Source organism: Ascaphus truei, chromosome 18, assembly GCF_040206685.1.
Source record: "Ascaphus truei isolate aAscTru1 chromosome 18, aAscTru1.hap1, whole genome shotgun sequence".
NCBI lineage: Eukaryota > Metazoa > Chordata > Amphibia > Anura > Ascaphidae > Ascaphus > Ascaphus truei.
Window position 1 is genome coordinate 29,496,232 of NC_134500.1, and position 15,080 is coordinate 29,511,311.

A 15,080-nucleotide genomic window follows, 5' to 3' on the forward strand; every position below is an offset into this window, starting at 1 on the left:
GTAACTCGGGCACCCCGCTACATAGCCACAATCTGACAAGATTTTCTCTGCAAAACCCACCCTGAAACTCCTAACCTAGCAATCTCTGCTTGCTGGCACGCCTCGAAAGGCAAAAACACAAAAATACTGTATTGTTGCATAATTTACACACAGCCACAGTGATGAATATACGACAGCCGGGTCCAAGAGCTGACACTCTAGGACCTCAAAGCACGGATCAGGGGTAACCAAGTGGGCTTAACCTTCATTATTGAGCTCGGTTACCCCCTCACGTCACACTTAGTATGGTTTTTCTCGCCCCGGTGATGACCCATCATGTGAAAGATTAACCGTGCAGGGGTCACATTCAGGAACAGGGACCCCCGCAGCTTTAATTTGGGGGCCGGTCGGTCGCGCAAGTCTTGCTACATCTGTACGTCAAGGGTCCTTTTTAATTCTGACACTCCGCTCAGGAGGTATAAGCGGTTAATATATTAAGTGTCCGGGAGGTGAAAATGGAGCTCATCCCAGTGCAGCCCGACGGTAACCGTGGTAACCTCAGTCACTAGCAATACAGAAAATCCGGATTTTTAAATACACAAAGAATGGGACTCGAGGGCAAAATACTAACATTATACGAGTTAAACACACAGGATTGCGGAGGATGGCTGGTACAATCCCAAACATGTCCTGTATTAGCCCCTACCACGTCTGCTGGGTGGTTACTCCATGTCTCCGCCGCCCTTTCCGTGAAGAAATCCTTCCTCGCATCTTCTCTGAACCTCCCGCCCTCCGGCGTCAGAGAAATTACCTTTTATTCCAGCTCTTCTCTCTCTCTGATATATGCTTCCCTCCTGTGCTTTATAGATTTTTACCCAGTCTCCTCTCTCCCCCGAGCGGCGCGTATGAAGGTCCTTTAGTCTTTCCTGATAAGTTTCAGGATGTAGAGCAGGGGGCAGCCAATGCCAGTCTTCAAGGTGCCACCAACAGGTCAGGTATTAAGGATATCCCTGCTTCAGCACAGGTGGCTCAGTCAGTCTCTGCTTCAGTGCAGGTGGCTTAGTCTGCTTCAGGAAAGGTGGCTCAATCAGTCCCAGCATCAGCACAGGTGGTTCAATCAGTGGCTCAGTCTTCAACTGAGCCACTGGTTGAGCCACCTGTGCTGAAGCAGGGTTATCCCCAACACCTGACCTGTTGGTGGCTGTTGCAGGGTAAATGCAACTACACACGCAGGTTCTTTGGATAAGGCTTATTTATTTAGCCTTAATTTATACAGCACACAAAACAAAAATAGCTTTTCATCAGCAAACAAAAGAAAAATGTATTTTTCTTCAGCAGACAAAACAGTTTCTCTTTAGCAGACAGAGTAAAAATAAGGCAGCTACTCTTTTCTATGTAGGAGACAGATAGTTCATAAACCATGTACTTTGCTAACAGACCTTGTATCAAGCTGTTCTCTCTCCAGAGTTTCAGAGGATTTCCCTGCCTCAGATAGCATACAAATAGACAGATCTTCTATCAGTATTCTCCTCTCTCCTGAACAGCTAGCCAGCATGTGTCTACAGCCTGGGGTTTTTAACACACCTTGATTAGGCAGCTGGGATCCAACTAATTGTCCTGAGGTTCCCAGCTGAAGTTAACATAGTCACTGCTGCACTGCAGACTAAACATAAGTCTGCCAGGCATATAGCTGGTGGCTTTTATTTACCCTGTTACATTCCTCCCCTGTTAGGGTGTAGCTGGGGCTACGCACGGCTGAAGCCCGACCATCCACCCCTTCTCTAGAAAAGAAGTCAGCATTTGCGTTCTCTTTTCCCGGCCTGTGCTGAATCTCAAATGAGAAGGGTTGGAGGGCCATATACCACCTAGTCAATCTTGCATTGGAATACTTCATACTATTTAACCACTTCAGTGGAGCATGGTCCGTCACCAAAGTAAAATGGACTCCTGCCAGGTAATGCCTCAAAGCCTCGATTGCCACTGTACTGCGAGGCACTCCTTCTCAATCACTGAGTAGTTTTTTTCCTTCGGGAACAATTTCCTACTCAGGAAAAGAATAGGGAGTTCAACTCCCTCAAACTGTTGTAACAACACTGCCCCTAGCCCTATCTCTGATGCATCTGTTTGCACTATTAAAGGGCTGTTGAAGTCCGGGCTTCTAAGGATGGGACCCTCTGATAGACACCTTTTTATGTCCTCAAAGGCTCTCTGACAATCCCTTGACCATACCACTTGTTTAGAGGCACACTTTTTTGTGAGGTCCGTTAAAGGGGCTGCCACTTCCGAATAGTTGGGGATGAACCGCCGGTAGTACCCTGCTAAACCCAGCAGAGAGCGTACCTGCGTTTTTGTTTGGGGGGTTGGAACTTCTTTCAGGGCAACTACCTTGTCGGCTAGTGGCCTTACTTTTCCACCTCCCACTGCATACCCTAGGTATTTGGTTTCCGCCTTACCCAAGGCACATTTCTTAGGGTTGGCTGTGAGCCCTGCCTCTCTTAGAGATTTGAGGCCCGCTTTCAGCCTATTTAGATGGGCCCGCCAGTGTTTACTATAAATGACAATGTCATCTAGGTAGGCTGCAGCATAAGTCCTATGGGGTCTCAGTACCTTATCCATGAGTCTTTGAAATGTGGCTGGGGCTCCATTCAGTCCAAATGGCATTGTCACAAACTGGTATAAACCCATGGGAGTGGCAAAGGCTGTTTTGCATTTGGACTTTTCCTCTAAGGGTATTTGCCAGTATCCTTTTGTCAAGTCCAGCGTGGATATATATTCCGCGTTACCAAGGGCGTCAATTAATTCGTCCACCCTTGGCATTGGATATGTGTCAAACTTGGATACCGCATTGACCTTTCGGAGGTCCACACAAAATCTTACCTTCCCATCGGGTTTAGGGACCATAACTAGTGGACTACAATACTCACTGCATGATTCCTCAATCACTCCTAAGTGTAACATTTCTTGTACCTCCTCTACCAGAGCCCTACGACTTTCAGGCAACCTATAAGGACGGGAACGTACTTTTACCCCAGGTGCTGTCCCAATCGCATGTGAAATTAAGTTAGTTTGTCCTGGTAAATCAGAAAAAACATCATTTTTTAAACGTCCTTGGGTGGGAGGAGTTTTACTCTGGGGTAAAACTGTCAACCTCACCACCGATTTATGAGAGGGGCTGGGTTTAGGTTGTGTTCAATGGGCAATAATTGTATAAGAACCATGCCTATGGCTATTGTCTTTCGTGTTTTTGGTGATTTTGAAGATTGCTGTATGAACTGCTAGTCCAGATGTGACTGTTTCATCATTCCAACTTTAAGTAAGTGCATATTTTGTCTGTTATTTGTATAATCTCGTGTGTTCACCTTTTTCAAGGAATAAATTATATTTTATCATATCTAAGCCTCGTCCAGTTCAACCCAGTTATATTTTTGGTGTGTATTATTAATAGCCTGTCACAGAGTTACCGTCACAGTAATCTCTCTCCTGACTGTCCTGGGCTGATCTAAGATTCTCCTTAGCAAAATGGCCGACCACATCTAGGTGCTTCCTAAGGTCTAGTACATATTGCAGGGTATTCTTAGAAGGGGACCGCTGTTCCTCCCAGGACTCCTTTAGGAGGTCTAGGATACCCTGGGGTTGGCGGCCATAGAGCAATTCAAATGGAGAGAATCCCGTGGTGGCCTGGGGAACTTCCCGCACTGCAAACAGCAGAAAAGGGAGAAGTTCATCCCTGGCTCTCTTCTCTGAATCTACAAATTTCCTCAGCATCCCTTTTAGAGTTCGGTTAAATCTTTCCACCAATCCGTCAGTCTGTGGATGGTAGACCGATGTCCGAACAGACTTGACCTCTGGTAACTTTAAGACATCCTGCATCAGTTTAGCCATGAAATTTGTATCTTGGTCTGTCAACATAACCTGGGGAAGTCCAACCCGTGAGAACAGTTCAAACAACTTGTTGGCTACTTGCTTCGCCATTGATGTTCTCAGGGGGAAAGCCTCAGGATATCTTGTTGCATAATCAACTATTACAAGGATAAACCTGTGTCCTTTCGCAGAAGGTTCTAGAGGTCCTACCAAGTCTACCCCAATCCTCTCAAAAGGAACTGACACCAAGGGTAGAGGAACCAAAGGGGCTGGTTTTTGTCCTTTTGGACTAGTTAGCTGGCACTCCGAACATGCCGCACATAGCTTAGCAATATCACTATGCATCCCTGGCCAATAGAATCGGGATGAAATACGGTCCAATGTTTTATCCCTGCCAGGATATCATTTGATAGCTCAAAATGGGGGAATACTATCACCCCCTGTGCATTTAAAATCTGCTCATCAATTTTCACCACCTTGTCATACTGTCTAGCAAGGACTGGGTATTCCCTTTGCTTCTGGCAAAAGTCAGGGAGGTACAAGTCTGGTAAAACTCCAGGGCCCATATTCCCGTCTCTCTGGCCATCCCCAGCCATCACTTGTGACCTCTGACTAATAGAATGGTCACCTTGAGACCCAGATTTCTGCAACCAGTCCTGTTTGTCAGAGCGTCTTTGCTTCCGAGTCTTTTGAACCCGGTGTCTACTGGGAAAAAGGTCTGCCGAGAAGGGGAACAGTTTTCCAGGGTTCTCCTGAGCCATAGAATGAGGCTCCTCATGAGAGACTGGAGCCATTAGGTCCGAAAAGAAAGGCCAGTCCCGGCCGAGCACAACTGGGGCAGGGAGCCAAGGAGCGACTCCTACTTCGAGGTAAGCCTCCTGACCTTTTACCTGTAGCCGGATTTTGGCCGTCGGATAGCGTTTTACATCGCCGTGTATACGTTCTATACTCCATTGGGAGTCAAAAGAACACACGTTAGGCGGTAACAGTTCCTGGAGGACCAGAGTTTCCCCAGAGCCCGAATCTACAAGGGCCTGGACGGTTTTTCCCGCAATCAGGGCTGGAAGTAGCCAGGGCTTGAAATTTTCTCCAGTGAAGGCCGAGGCGACGGTCCTGCTGAATGAACACTCCATCAGTGGACAGTCCACGTGCCGGTGGCCTTGTTCTCCGCAGGCGGAACATGGAGAGGGTTCCCTCACAGGACGGGGCTCTGGATAGCGCTCCGCTGGACCGGATACTGGAGACCAAGCATCTGGTGGGTCCTGTGGGCGACGTCCTCGGAAGTTCCTCTCATTTTGCGACGAGCCGACATCAGGAAGGAGATGAGGGTCTCGGCGGGGACCAGCATTTGGACTCCGTCCTTGCTGGAATGACTGCTCCTTCCGTTGGACTTGGCGGTTGCGTATGGACGGGCTGTAGGTTCCCCGTTGATCCGACCTCCCTCTTTGGGCGTCCGCAAGTGCCGGTGGAGTCGGGTCCAGGACACTCACCTGCTGCTCAGCCCCAAGGAAGTTCTCCACGAGTCGGACCGCCAAAGTTAGGGTTTCAGCAGCGTGGCGTTTTACCCACGAGCGTGCGGAAGGGGGTATTATTTGTAGAAATTGTTCCAAAACCACCTGCTCAAGAATTGCCTCCTTAGTGAACTCCTCGGGTTGTATCCAGCGCATACACAAGTCCAATAATCGCTGAGCGAGGACCCGGGGTCTCATCTTAGCGGTGTACTTCATGTTCCGGAACTGCTGCTGGTAGGTCTCTGGGGTCAGACCTAAGCGATCCAGTATGGCGGCTTTTACTTGTTGGTAGTCCATTGCCTGATCTGCTGGGAAGCCCTGATATGAGGCCTGGGCTTCTCCTATGAGGAGCGGGGCCAAAGCAGTTGAGGAGCGGGGCCAAAGCAGTTGCCCAGCGATCTGTAGCCCAGCCCTGAGCTTCGGCAACTCTTTCAAATGTCAGTAAAAAAGCCTCTGGATCCTCGTTCGGAGCCATTTTCCTCAGGAGTATCGGGGGTCTGCTTGCAAGTTCTGGACTGGCAGACCCCTGGAATTGGGTCAGCAGATTGGCCATCCACTCCTCCTGTGCTGCATGCTGCTGGGCTAGGAGCTGGGTTTGCTGCTGCAATAGTCTTTCATCTCTCTCTGCTTGCAGCCGGGCCTGCTCCTGCATTAACAGTCCCTGCTGTTTGGTCTGCTCCTGCATTAACTGTCCCTGCTGTCTGGTGTGCTCGCTCAGAAACTCTTTAAAAAATGCTTCCATTTTTTCATTCTTGTGTGTGTGTGTGTGTGTGTGGCCCTTTAACTGCAGGAGCCTTTTGAAAATTCCAGCACCTCTGACACCATATGTTGCAGGGTAAATGCAACTACACACGCAGGTTCTTTGGATAAGGCTTATTTATTTAGCCTTAATTTATACAGCACACAAAACAAAAATAGCTTTTCATCAGCAAACAAAAGAAAAATGTCTTTTTCTTCAGCAGACAAAACAGTTTCTCTTTAGCAGACAGTAAAAATAAGGCAGCTACTCTTTTCTATGTAGGAGACAGACAGTTCATAAACCATGTACTTTGCTAACAGACCTTGTATCAAGCTGTTCTCTCTCCAGAGTTTCAGGGGATTTCCCTGCCTCAGATAGCATACAAATAGACAGACCTTCTATCAGTATTCTCCTCTCTCCTGAACAGCTAGCCAGCATGTGTCTACAGCCTGGGGTTTTTAACACACCTTGATTAGGCAGCTGGGATCCAACTAATTGTCCTGAGGTTCCCAGCTGAAGTTAACCTAGTCACTGCTGCACTGCAGACTAAACATAGGTCTGCCAGGCATATATCTGGTGGCTTTTATTTACCGTCACAGTGGCCCTTGAGGACGGGCGTTGGGCCATCCCTGATGTAGACCATGCCCCATTTGATGAGCCCCTCTTTGTAAGGTCGTTTTCCTTGTAGTTACCAGGTACTGCCCCTCTAAATAGGGTGTAGCTCGCAAGGGAGGGTACAAGGGGTTATACCCCCCCTTCTCACACAGGAGACCCCTTGTAGTTCTCACCTTTTCTCCTTCGAACTCCTTCTCCGGGAACTCAGGAACGTAGTCCTGCACCGGGAGGTCCAGGTTGAGGCGGCCGTCCTCCCACAGCTTGGCGATGGCCGCCATGGTGAAGGATTTGCTGATGCTGGCCATGCGCATTACTGTCTCGGACGTGCACGGCACGCGGTTCTCCACGTCGGCAAATCCCAGCCCTGCAGGAGGCAGACAGGCGCCCGTTATAGAGTTATTGCCCTCGCTGCCGGGCAGCCACGTCATGCATTCCCACTATACACTGGTTATAAATTATTTGAACCCATTAAACACGTCCCTGTCATTAGGTCACTTTGCCCCTACGTGGGACTGACCCTTTAACCCATTAAACACATCCCTGTCATTAGGTCACTTTGCCCCTACGTGGGACTGACCCTTTAACCCATTAAACACGTCCCTGTCATTAGGTCACTTTGCTCCAAGTGGGACTGACCCTTTAACCTATTAACCACGTCACTGCGCCTCTACGTGGGACTGACCCTTTAACCCATTAAACACATTATTCTGGACCCAGGCTCATATGTAGCATGTGAGTAAGTCCATGTAGGTTAACTTGTCCCATTTTAAAGCAAACAAAGTCCTTCTATTTTCTTCAACTTTATTGAGGGAGTTAACAGAAATGTAAAAGTTCTTGTATGTGGATTGTAATAGATTATTCTCCTGACAAGAGAAATCTGCTATGAGAGTAAGGTGTTCTGCTATGAGGAGTGCTTCTCTGAGGGGAAGGTAAAAAGGATTCCCTTCCTGAGGGAGCAGTGGAAGAAGTGTCTACTCACTTTGGCTGCTTGTTGGAAAAGAGGGAGCACACTTTCCTGTCAGACAAGAACACAGTAAGGGGCATAACAATACGCAGATAAGGCAGGGGAGAGGGCTAAACCAATCTCAAACTGTGAGTATTACTAGGTTGCCAGGGCAACAGACTAGAGGCTGTGTAAAAGGGTATTACTTGTAACAACTATGTTGCAATATACACAGCACTGGCGGCTTCAGAGCAGGGAAAGAAATGTAACTTTAGCTGGGGAGGGCTGGCAGCCTGAGAGCAGGAAAAATACAGAGAAATAAAGAATCCTATTCCAGGACACAAATCAGTGTCATTAGGTCACTTGACTCCTATGTGGGACTGACCCTTTAATTAACCCATTAAACACGTCCATGTAATTAGGTCACTTTGCCCCTACATGGGATTAACCCTTTAACCCAGGCATGTCAAACTCCAGTCCTCGAGGGCCGCAAACAGGCCAGGTTTTCAGGAAATCCCTACTTCAGTACAGCTGGCTCAATTAGTGGCTCAGTATGACAGTGAGTTTAACCCATTAAACATATCACTGTCATTAGGTCACTTTGCCCCTACGTGGGACTGACCCTAGGGGCAAAGTGTACTAATGGCAGTGACAGGGTTAAGGGGTCAGCCCCATCTAGGGGCAAAGTGTACTAATGGCAGTGACAGGGTTAATAGGGTCCATATACACGCTTAACACCATAAAAAAGACATATTGTAAGGATCCGCGCTGCGGGTATACCCGCGTCCAGCGCATCCTTACCTTTTTCTTAGGCCATTCAGGCTCCCCGACGACATTCCCCGCTCCTGGCAGCTTCCCCTGCACCTCCTGCCCACGCGCGTCAGCCCTACGGGTGTGCACACCCAAGCCGCTATTGGTTGGTGCCGTGTCGCCGTTCGGGTCCCGTCAGCTCCGCCTCCCCGCTTCTCCCTCCTTACCTGACACTTCCCCTGTCCGTCCCTCTGCTCCTCCCCTTCTTCTCTCTGCTCCTGGATCCTCCGGTGCACCTTCCCCATGCTCCGCCTTCTCGGACGTCACGCACATGCCCGGCACGCCTCTTCCCCATCTGCCTTGCCTCTCAGGTCCACCTTCCCTTTCTGTCCCTTCCCTTGTCCGTCCTTCCGTTCCTCCCCTTACTCTGACCACTCCCTTTGCCTCTAGCAACTCTCCTCTATCTGGGCCTTATCTAGCTCCCTCCTCCGTTCCTCCCCTCACTCCCATTGGTTCCAAACTTCCACTCTCTGCTCTCCTATTAGGTTCCTTTTCAGGCCGCTCCTGCGTCACTCCCCTCTCTCTGATTGGTCCCAGCCCCCTATATAATCCCTCTTCTCCATTTCCTCTTTGCTCTGCATAGCTTCTGTATCTTGGTGCTGTCGCCTGGCCTCTCTTGTCTTTTCAGTGCTGCTCCTGTCCCTGGAATCTCTGCTGACCTCCCTGGATTTGACCTTTGCTTTGAACTCTACTACGCTGCCCTCTGGAACCCTTGGACCTTGCTTTGGACTTTTACGCTGCAGACCTCTACAACCCTTGGACACGGCACACGGACAAACTACTACACTGCTCTCTCCACTCCTCGACCCAGGCTTACGGACAATCGATTACGCTGCCCTCTCCAACCCACGACCCTTGGCATACAAACTTAACCCTTCTACGCCGGAGCTGTCAAGTACGGTATCATTTACATTCTGTTTACCCGGACCACCTACGCTACTACCACACTCTGGCCGTGCCCCCGTTTGCTGCTAGGTGTGTGGTTTTACCCTTTCCACCTCAGTCCCGGGGTCTCGTCTGGCTTGTGGGAGGGCCGAGCGTTACAGATATTTAAATATATTAGTCCTTTGCCTACAGATCTGCCTTTGGTAGTGGGATAAAATGCAGGGACTGTGGGAGACACGTACAGTATAAGGGGTATTTAGGTATTTTCGGGTTCTGTAGGTTTAGGATTGGATGTATTAAAGGGGTGTTATAGTGAGTGATTAAACCTGCCCTCATTAACTAACCAACCCGTCGTCTACTCACCTTCTGTCCAAACAGCTTCTCCATCTACCGACACCCCGACCACCACCCCAGGAGAGCCGACCTCGTCCTGTATAGGGTACAACATGTCAGGGTAACCCCATGCAATGAAATCCCCCGGCTGCACACGTCTCCCTAGTGTTTCCGGCTCTGTGTTAGGGGCTCAATATCTAATGGAGAAAAGAATGAGGTGGCTATTCGGGAACGAACAATAGGGGGAAATGTTACAGATTGGTTTTCTATCAACATACTGTTATCTCTAGAATAGCAAAGTGGGGGGGGGCGATATCACAGAGAAGCAGGGGGGGGGGGTGTTAGAGTTAGGAAATGCGGAGGCTTTTTCCAGCGGAAAACCTGTTAGGATTTGGAATATGAATGAGGCCGGGCCGGCACCGATAGTGTGCGGATAAGGAAGTGTTCTGGAGTTGATCTAAAAACATTTTCATACTAAATGACACACTGTGTCATTTGTTTAATACTCACAAGTCTCCCCCTCACCTCTTTCTCTCCAATCCTCTTTTACCCCCCATTCCCTCCCCCTCACCAGCCCATTGTCCCCTTTAACCCCTCTCTCCAGCCCATCACCTTCTCTCTAGTCTCCCCTTATCCCTCTCTCCAGCGCCACTACCTCATTGTCCCCCCCACTTACCCACTCCCTCCAGCCCCCCCCCATCGTCCTTCCCGTCACCTTGATCCTTCTCAGCAGCTCCCTGCTCCTCTCCGTGGCCCTGCTGTAAACCTCTCTCCCCCCTCTCCTCCTCTCCCCTCCATCCCCGGCCTCCTCTGTATCCCGAGCCACAGCAAGCCAGAGAGCCGGGCCCCGAGCCGAGGGAGGCCTCAGCAAGCGGGAAAACATTCTGCAAAAAAACAACCGGGGTCACCGCACTGCCCTCTCCCCGCTACCCCGCCTCCAACCCGGCAGCCGTGCGCAGGCAAACCCGAGGAGGGCTGGGCCCCTCCCTATACATGTGGTACAGCCCAGAGGCCGCTTCCTAACAAGGAAGGGCGAAACCAAAGCAATACCCTGCGGGGTGTGGTGCAGAAAACATTATTGGAGTTATCAGAGCCCCCAAATTATATATATATATATATACATGCTGTGGTCGACAAATCACCAAAAAATCTACTCGCCACCTAGTACCACACGTGTGCTGCTTGGGCCAATAGGAGCTCGCCACGATGTTAAATCCACTCGCCCGGGGCGTGCAGATGTATAGGTTTGTCGAACACTATATATATATATATATATATATATATATATATATATATAATATATATATATTAAAACACAACCGTGCAATACCACGAACGAAATGTCCTCAAACCTTAAACATAAAAATATGAATAAAACCCAGAAAAAAATATATAAATAAATTAAAACAATTAAGCAAACTTGATAGTCCAGGTAATATTCAAAACTTCAAACCAGGGAGAAGCTAATCACCAATTGTTATAGCGGGGGGGGGGGGGGGGGCAGCCGAATCCAAAGGAGGAATCACTTCCACAACTGAAATGAAAAAGAAAAGAAAGAAGCGCACCCCCTAGTGCATTATCTTCACAGTAGGAAGATGAATATTTATTTATAAAAATAGGTGGTAGGCAATGCACACTTACAAGAAATAAATATGCAATGTTCACATAAAAGGTATCTTTAAGGAAACTCGAATGCCCAGCTGGTAGATGGATTATGGGGACACAACCAACTCACTGCGATCACACTGGGCAGATGGCATCTTTCACAGCATGGACAGCTTGTGCTAGCTGGTCAATGGCACAGTCCAGGCTTAACCGCGGGGTCCTCCGCCAGACAACAGGCAATCAATAGGCTCCTAAAAAGTTCAATGGAAGTCTCTCCAATAGTGACGCGGAAGTACCGCGAGACTCTAGTGACGTCAGCCTCCTTTTCCATCCCCTGATGAAATCCACTGTGCCGGAAGAAACGCGTAGGGTCACGTGGTTTAGTTCAACTACGGTGGTGGAGTAGCCCAAATGCCAGGAAGGAAAAGGAGTTCCCCGAGTCGCACTCCTAGTTTGCCAGGAACCACAGGCTGCAGTTTCGGGTTGCCGGAGGGACAGTCTACCAGGTGACACCAGCAGCATTGAGGTCTGACGTGACGGAGCAAACAGACGGCGATTTGGCTACATGTTGGCGCATGGGCTTACCCATACAATGCTTTTTATGCAGTGACAAATTGTGAGTGTGCATTTGTCGTGTTTCATATTATTAAACCTTGTTATTGGATTTTACACAAGGATCGGGCCCTTTTCCTCTTCTTGTTTCTCTAATGGGTATCTTTTGGGAGGTTGTTGACCCCAAGGAAGAAGCAGCCTGGACCCTAACATTATCCTTACAAGGTTTATCCATTAATGGGTCAAAGGACTTTTTTAATATATTTTTATTTGATTTTTTATTGTTGAATTTTTTTCCTTATAAAATATACATTTTTTACATATATAGTTTTTACAAACACATTTTATTTTTTACATATTCTTTTTATCACACACATATCTCATATCTCACATAGCACCATCAGAGTTATCTACTCCACAAATTTATTTGCACTTTATATTGATTGTTGTAGGTCATCTGTGCTGGCAAAGTCATTTGGTGATCTGTTTGAGGTCTGTGTAACCACTTTTTGGGTATGTTACCTTAATAGGCGCTGTCTATTTAAATATATATATATATATATATATATATATATATATATATATATATGTGTGAAAACACAGAAAAAGAAACCTCTAAAAAGCACTCAGACAAATTATGCAAAATGATAGTAATTTATTAAATCAGAAAAAAATGAAAAACAAAAACAGCTGACTGAAAACCTGCCTGACTAACAAAAAATGAATAAATAAACCCAAGGAAAACTAGATTACCATATAAAACCCAAACATAATTTGAACAGTACCCAAAATGATTGACCACTATGGGAACTGAGTTCCCATAGTGATCCAAAAGCCGGCCGGCCGTAAATGCAGATACTGGACAGAAAAAACACAATAAAGGGGATTAAATAAAAAAACCTTTAAAGAAAATACATAAAATATGGTAAAAAATAATTAACAGGCATGCTATACCAGTGTGCAAGGCACTTCATAGAGAAGACCCATAGACATGAAACTATACATATAGTACATGACATAAAGGAAACATTATTAGAAAAGTACTTCAGTGACCCAAACACAAATGTCAGAAAAATGGGTAAATAGGAAGATACTGGACACCTAAAAAGCTCCTATTGAACCCCCAAAATAACCACAACATATATATAAGCATATGAGTGTCACAGAGGAGTGCTACTGAGCATGGCAATATATATTAAAACCAGAGACAGAACATAAAACACAGACAAGCTCAGTTTTAGCACATCCAGTGAAACTCATACACGGTGCAGTGCCTAAATATATATGTATAAATATCTATTAAGTAAAATGGTCTTTTAGTTTGACATTTTTGGCCAAAATTGTTGTAAGCCCCTGAGCCAACTTCACGGCAGACCACAATTCAGGGGTCCCTAACGCTAATATAAATCCTTAATAACCTGTGTAATAACAGGAAGAATGATTTATAGTAAATCTGTCAATATTAGTTGCAAAGTTCTAAGTCTAATTGAAGCCTTTATTAACCTGTACATTACCAGGAAAAGCACTCTGAATTAGATTTGTCACAACCATCCTGCAAACTGAGCTTTGTCTGTGTTTTATGTTCTGTCTCTGGTTTTATATAAATAGGAAGATACTCAGCTCCTGTGATAGTATAACACTGCAGTCACTGGTAAGCAAAGTCCCAATCCAAAACTGACTTCCAGGGGTAAACAGCACAAATATACTGTTCAAATAGAGTGCTAGCAGGCAGGGCCAGCAGCGTGAGAGTCCCACCAACGCGTTTCACCCGCTAAGGCTTCTTCTGACATCTGTGTTTGGGTCACTGAAGTACTTTTCTAATAATGTTTCCTTTATGTCATGTACTATATGTATAGTTTCATGTCTATGGGTCTTCTCTATGAAGTGCCTTGCACACTGGTATAGCATGCCTGTTAATTATTTTTTACCATATTTTATGTATTTTCTTTAAAGGTTTTTTTATTTAATCGCCTTTATTGTGTTTTTTCTGTCCAGTATCTGCATTTACGGCCGGCCGGCTTTTGGATCACTATGGGAACTCAGTTCCCATAGTGGTCAATCATCTTGGGTACTGTTCAAATTATGTTTGGGTTTTATATGGTAATCTAGTTTTCCTTGGGTTTATTTATTCACTTTTTGTTAGTCAGGCAGGTTTTCAGTCAGCTGTTTTTGTTTTTCATTTTTTTCTGATTTAATAAATTACTATCATTATTTTGCATAATTTGTCTGCGTGCTTTTTAGAGGTTTCTTTTTCTGTGTTTTCATATTTACTTCATTCCTCTAGCACCGCCTAGCAGTTAATTTGTTTTTCTGTGATTTCTTAGTTTAAATAATAATATACAGTGGTGTGAAAAACGGAAGCTAAGAAAGAAAAAGGCTGAGTTCACAATATATATATATATATACACAGTGTTCGACAAATCACCCAAAAATCTACTCGCCCAACCAAAAAATCTACTCGCCACCTAGTCCCGCCCCCAACCCCGCCCCTAGTCCCGCCCCCAACCCTAGTCCCGCCCCCAACCCCGCTTTTTAAAATAAAATATATAAAAAAAATACATTTAATAAATTCCTAGTCAGAACAACTTTCATTTTTGACATAAATGTATTTATTGTATTACATTATACTACAATTAGGCCTTGTTACGTGTGTGTGTGTGCGTAAATTTCAGATCTAGACATAAAAGCCAGATGTGAATGACTAGTTTCCTGAACCTCTTAACCAGTGTCTGGATGTCCCCGCTTCACAATATCTAAAGCAGTAATCCTGCCTGGGATCTTATCTGATCCGCAGTCCCTCAATGTCCAGGTACCTCATTCCCGCAATGTTAAACATTGGAGGGGATGTGTTCCCTACCTGTCTTCTGGGTTAGGGGGGATTCCGATGTCTTCCATGTGAAGCTTGAGTCAGATCTGGAAGACAGCAGTATAGGTTATTTCGGTGTAGTATAGGGCAAGTAAGATATATAGGGTAAATAAGAGATCCAGAGTGTGGGGGGGTTAGAGAGAGAGAGGGAGAGAGAGAGTGGGGGGGAGAGAGAGAGAGAAAGAGTGTGTGGGGGGGGGGGGAGAGAGAGAGTGTGTGGGGGGGAGAGAGAGAGAGTGTCGGGGGGAGAGAGAGAGTGTGGGGGGAGAAAGAGAGAGTGGGGGGAGAGAGAGAGAAGAGAGAGAGAGTGGGGGGAGAGAGAGAGAGTGGGGGCAGAGAGAGAGAGTGGTGGCAGAGAGAGAGAGAGTGGGGGCAGAGAGA

The 15,080-nt window shown here is 46.7% G+C and overlaps 1 protein-coding gene across 4 annotated transcripts in view; it reads right to left on the reverse strand.

Annotated features, from left to right (window-relative positions):
• LOC142469098 (serine beta-lactamase-like protein LACTB, mitochondrial) overlaps window positions 1–15,080 on the reverse strand; it is a 49,116-nt gene that overhangs the window by 22,227 nt on the left and 11,809 nt on the right. For 2 of the 4 annotated variants that reach the window (XM_075576006.1, XM_075576005.1), the window contains 3 exons: window positions 10,392–10,560; window positions 9,707–9,773; window positions 6,879–7,069 (listed from right to left, as the gene is read on the reverse strand). In XM_075576006.1, the coding sequence (XP_075432121.1) occupies window positions 6,879–7,069; window positions 9,707–9,773; window positions 10,392–10,559 (426 nt within the window). In that variant the 5' untranslated portion in view covers window position 10,560. Of the gene's footprint in view, window positions 1–6,878; window positions 7,070–9,706; window positions 9,774–10,391; window positions 10,561–11,169; window positions 11,211–15,080 lie in introns of those variants that run through there. The other 2 variants (XR_012788959.1, XR_012788958.1) reach the window with 2 other exon arrangements.